Genomic DNA, 5,523 nt, shown 5'->3' with positions numbered 1-5,523 from the left:
TGATTTATTTGATTCGAGATTTGATTTATTTGATTCGAGATTTGATTTATTTGATTCGAGATTGGATTTGTTTGATTTATGATTCGAGATTTGATTTATTTGATTCGAGATTCGAGATTTGATTTATTTGATTCGAGATTTAATTTATTTGATTCGAGATTTGATTTATTTGATTCGAAATTTTATTCGAGATTTGATTTATTTGATTCGAGATTTGATTTATTTGATTCGAGATTTGATTTATTTGATCATTCGAGATTTGATTTTTTGTGAGATTTGATTTTTGATTTGAGATTTAATTTTTGATTTGAGATTTAATTTTTGATTTGAGATTTGATTTTTGATTTGAGATTTGATTTTTGATTTGAGATTTGATTTTTGATTTTTGATTTGAGATTTGATTTTTGATTTGAGATTTATTTTTGATTTGAGATTTGATTTTTGATTTGAGATTTGATTTTTGATTTGAGATTTGATTTTTGATTTGAGATTTGATTTTTGATTTGAGATTTGATTTTTGATTTGAGATTTGATTTTTGATTTGAGATTTGATTTAATGACTTGAGATTTGTTTTATAAATTCTCGATTTGATTTAATGACTTGAGATTTGATTTAATGACTTGAGATTTTATTTATTGATTTGATATTTGATTTATTGATTTGAGATTTGATTTATTGATTTGAGATTTGATTTATAGATTTGAGATTTGATTTATTGATTTGAGATTTGATTTATTGATTTGAGATTTGATTTATTGATATGAGATTTGATTTATTGATTGACATTTGATTTATTGATTGACATTTGATTTATTGATTGACATTTGATTTATTGATTGACATTTGATTTATTGATTTGACATTTGATTTATTGATTTGACATTTGATTTATTGATTTGACATTTGATTGATTGATTTGACATTTGATTTATTGATTTGACATTCGATTTCTTGAGTTGACGTTCGATTTCTTGATTTGACTTTCGATTTCTTGATTTGACGTTCGATTTCTTGATTTGACGTTCGATTTCTTGATTTGACGTTCGATTTCTTGATTTGACATTCGATTTCTTGATTTGACATTCGATTTCTTGATTTGACATTCGATTTCTTGATTTGACATTCGACTTCTTGATTTGACATTCGATTTCTTGGTTTGACATTTGATTTCTTGGTTTGACATTTGATTTCTTGATTTGACATTTGATTTCTTGATTTGACATTGATTTGAATTATTGTTATTGAAGCATAAACCTGTTTGTGCTTAGTCACGAGAATTGAATTGGTTCGTGTACTGTTTACCTGCAGATAGAGATGATTCAGTCACGAGAATTGAATTGGTTTGTGTACTGTCTACCTTTATCACACTTATGTTAGATATGTTAGCAAATCGAGCGCCGCACCTCTACCGGCGTTCCCCGCCTCGCTCCGCCAGAGTCCGGTTGCGAGCCGTCTCCAGCAGGAGCCCGCCTCGCGCCGCCAGAGTTCCGGTTGCGAGCCGTCTCCAGCAGGAGCCCGCCTCGCGCCGCCAGAGTTCCGGTTGCGAGCCGTCTCCAGCAGGAGCCCGCCTCGCGCCGCCAGAGTTCCGGTTGCGAGCCGTCTCCAGCAGGAGCCCGCCTCGCGCCGCCAGTGTTCCGGTTGCGAGCCGTCTCCAGCAGGAGCCCGCCTCGCGCCGCCAGAGTTCCGGTTGCGAGCCGTCTCCAGCAGGAGCCCGCCTCGCGCCGCCAGAGTCCGGCAGAAGAATAACAATTTTTAACCCTTCGTATGCCTTAGTCAAAATTTTTACTAATGAATTAATAATGAGTCAAAATTTTTTACTAATGAATTAATAATGAGTCAAAATTTTTACTAATGAATTAATAACCTTGAAACTGTAAATTATAGTCGATTGTGTGGTACGTATACGGAACCAGGCATACGAAAGGTTATTTACACGATGTTTTTGAGATTTTCACATGCTGATGCCTGATTGAAACTGTTTAAAGCCACGAGAAAATGATCGGTTCGTGTGCTGACACAATTAAGTAGTAGGTGCGAGAATAGAACTGGGTCGTATCCTATACATTGACTCTATCGCAAGAAATTGATCGGTTTGCGATTAGTGTATCCACTGTTAAGTAGTATACGTAGTCTTGTCGGCCAAGTGTAGGGTTTCCACCTGGCACGTGTATGAGGACATACACGGAGTCAGGATGGACGAGTGTAGGGTTTTTGGTATTTAACATACCTAGTTAATTCGTTTTTAAAGTTAAGGGTAGTTGAGATTGAAGACTTAGCATAGCTACTTAATTCGTTTTTAAAGAAGGGTAATTTTGAAATTGAAGACTATTATGGGTTGGGTATAAAAAGAAACTACACTTGGCGGACGGGCCTCTTTGGTTGTTGAGCCGTGATAGCGAACGGTTGTCATGAGACGAGATTACTGTAAATTGGAACAAGACAAGAAAATAAATGGATAAATAACTTCAAGGGTGTTGTTATTTTTACAATTTCCCAAAAAAATTTACGAAATATTAATTTTTTTATCTCACTCGTCCGTAAATGGAGCGAGCGAGCTGTTAACTGGAAAGTAAGGCAGGAAAGTGCTTAGGTATCTAATGTCCTTGGTTGCACCAAGCAGCAAACGTCGCGTTCGATCTGGCGAATAGAATAGAATATTCTATTCTATTCTATTCGCCAGATATTCGCTTGGCTATTTGTGTACTAGTTAACTGCTAACTGATGAACACCCGACCCTATATAAACTTGTTGCGGTAGGATTAAGTAGATGATACTAGGTATTTCATTGTTTTTTTTTATACTTATTCTTGATATTGTGTGTTGACGATTCTTATTGGGAGAGAGATTGAACATCAATTATACATACGCTCCGACCATCAGTCCCTTACTTTACGCATCGTTAATTCGTTCGTCATTTCAATCGCGATAACAACATAATTTTATTGCCGTAAGTAGGTACAAAATATGGAACTCTATCTGCGCCTAAAGTCGAAATATGACGAAATAAAACCGACAACAAAGTTTAACTTAGTAACAATATCGGTATTGTTACTAAGTTAAATGAGACAATTAAATCTGTATTTTAGGGGGTTAAATTAAAACAAATTCAAATCCGCTCGAGCAGTTTTTTATTGCACAACTAAAGCATAATACGATGACGTCAGGATCTTTGACAATGTTCGATATAGTGACCGGCTCATTTTCATTAAATAATAGTAATAGATTAGACGTCGCGTAGCACCGCAATAGTATTGGAGCGTTAATAACAGTGTAAGCGCCGAACGCCATAAGGTCTTTACGTCACATTTAGTTATCAGATTCGGCCAAAAACACGTCAATCCTGTCAGTATGGTTTCGAATGTCACGTTTCGCTGTTGGGTCTTAACTCTCCTGTATCAAATCTTTAATCAAGTCGACGTAGGGCGTAATGCCGACCGTCTTGGCTTCATCCCTGAAGCATGCGAACATCTTAGCGGTGCGGCTGCAATCGTCATCGATATGCCCATTTTTTTTCTGGCAGTCAATGTATAAATCCGCTACTGTGGCTGCCACAGCGTCACCTGTAAGTCGAAATCAGATAGAATTTTCAAAATAAAATATGCAGCTTTCTAGCACTAACGATGATGGAGCAAAGCCTAGGCCTGACAGACGGACATGGCGAAACTATGAGGGGTCCTAACAGTTTGACAGAATGATTCACGGTTAGTTTTACTAGACTTAGGGCCAGTTGCACCAACCACATTTGTTTAACAGGATGATCAACATCACTCGTCAGAGAACTATGAAAATTCTCATACAATAAAATTTAGCGAACGCTTTAAGGGTGACAGGCGGTTTGGTTCAACCGACCCTTATATACTCGTAGACCGGGATATAAACCATGATTACCTTTAGTATTATTTTCGAGCTCCCGATATTTCGACGCAGTTACATGCATCTTGTTCACGGGTCACGGGTTACGGGTTGGTTTTTATATTATCTTATAATTTTATGTAAAAATCTTACCATTATCCAAAGTCTTTAGGTAATCTGACAAAGTGTCATGTTGCACGTGATTATCATCTTGCAGTAAGGAGAATTTGTTGGACATACAGATGATTGCGCAGCCGATCTCTCTGCGGTCTACATCGATGTCGTTATTCCAGACTTCTTCCCATCCTTTTATGATGTCGGAGGTTAATTTGGCCTGTAGGAGAAAATGATAAAAAACATATTTCTTCCCTTTTCTATATGACATTACGACCTAGAGTACCTAGTACATCACTCTTTATCGAAGAACCCCACACTGTAGTCTCCCCAGCGGTAGCACTGTCGCATTTTTATCACTTGTCACCATGCCTGTCACGTTCTAACAATGTAAGAGCCTTATAACCTTACCACAGGATAAATAATAGTACTAGGTAAAGTGTCATTCAACAGAACTTGCTAACTATGTAAACAAAAGTTACTAGTAAATTAACATTCAGTGTCAATTTTATAGTATGGCGGTTTGTTTACATAGTTAGCAAGTTCTATTGAATGACATTTTACAGAAAATTCACCCTCTAACAAATCGCGTCTATTTACGACAGATATGACCGCTAGGTGGTGCAAGCGCGAGCAGGCGCCCGTTCCGTAGCGGTGCGCGGTAACTACTATGGCTAGACACCAAAATTGGTGTAGGCCGCATGTACTTGTAGGTACTTGTAGCGACGACGCGACGAAATCGCGGAGTGAGCCACGCCTGATCTTACTCTCAAATAATGCAACCGTATTATATTATCATTTATAAAAGAAACACACCGAAAATTACCTACTTATTTATTCTTCACAAAAGCGCTGGTGGCCTAGCGGTAAGAGCGTGCGACTTACAATCTGGAGGTTGCGGGTTCAAACACCGGCTCGTACCAATGAGTTTTTCGGAATATACGAAATATCATTTGATATTTACCAGTTGCTTTTCGGCGAAGGAAAACATCATGAGGAAACCGGACTAATCCCAGTAAGGCCTAGTTTCCCCTCTGGGTTGGAAGGTCAGATGGCAGTCGCTTTCGTAAAAACTAGAGCCTACGTCAATTCATGGGATTAGTTGTCAAGCGGACCCCAGGCTGCCATGAGTCGTGGCAAAATGCCGGGCTAACGCGAGGAGGAAGAAGATTTAATTTCCACAAATACTTATCGCAAAACCACAAACTGTTCTTACCTCGTCCCGACACTCCTCCAAAGTCTTCCCGAATTTTCCGGCGACACGGCTCATGACGATGGACTTCTCTGAAGACGCGTCCATCTCTGCAGCGGCCAGGACCAGAGCGAGAACTACCCAGTAAAGCGCCATTTTGAAGACAGTGACCATTCGTCGCCATCACGCCTTTTTATACCATAGATTTGTTTTTTTTTTCTGTACAATGACTATCTTGACTGATTTATTTATGAGTAATCTAGATTCCTTACCTTTTTTATAATGCAGATATGTAATTGAGAGTATTTTTATTTATATTATCTATCTGAGATTTATGGATTCTAAGTCGATGAGCATAGGTGTC

General features: G+C 38.1%; 1 protein-coding gene across 1 annotated transcript; it reads right to left on the bottom strand.

Moving 5' to 3' along the window:
- Nucleotides 1-3,382: 3,382 nt before the first annotated feature.
- LOC134655465 (general odorant-binding protein 2-like) lies at nt 3,383-5,315 on the bottom strand. The gene is made up of 3 exons (XM_063510929.1): nt 5,184-5,315; nt 4,007-4,187; nt 3,383-3,561 (listed from the first exon to the last, which is right to left on the bottom strand). The coding sequence occupies exons 1-3, from the start codon at nt 5,313-5,315 to the stop codon at nt 3,383-3,385; spliced, it is 492 nt and encodes a 163-aa protein (XP_063366999.1).
- Nucleotides 5,316-5,523: the final 208 nt, after the last annotated feature.

The sequence above is a fragment of the Cydia amplana genome, chromosome 16 (genome assembly GCF_948474715.1).
Source record: "Cydia amplana chromosome 16, ilCydAmpl1.1, whole genome shotgun sequence".
In the NCBI taxonomy this organism is placed as follows: Eukaryota; Metazoa; Arthropoda; class Insecta; order Lepidoptera; family Tortricidae; genus Cydia; species Cydia amplana.
The sequence above is the reverse complement of the archived record's forward strand: the minus strand, read 5'-3'. Positions and strand labels throughout refer to the sequence as shown.

What these genes read in the sequence shown, in the direction of transcription:
- LOC134655465 (XM_063510929.1), bottom strand. Translation starts at nt 5,315, where the DNA reads ATGGCGCTTTACTGGGTAGTTCTCGCTCTGGTCCTGGCCGCTGCAGAG. An exon ending in TGGAGGAGTGTCGGGACGAG is followed by an intron (nt 4,188 to 5,183) that starts GTAAGAACAGTT and finishes TTTCTCCTACAG; the next exon opens with GCCAAATTAACCTCCGACAT. An exon ending in CCTAAAGACTTTGGATAATG is followed by an intron (nt 3,562 to 4,006) that starts GTAAGATTTTTA and finishes TTCGACTTACAG; the next exon opens with GTGACGCTGTGGCAGCCACA.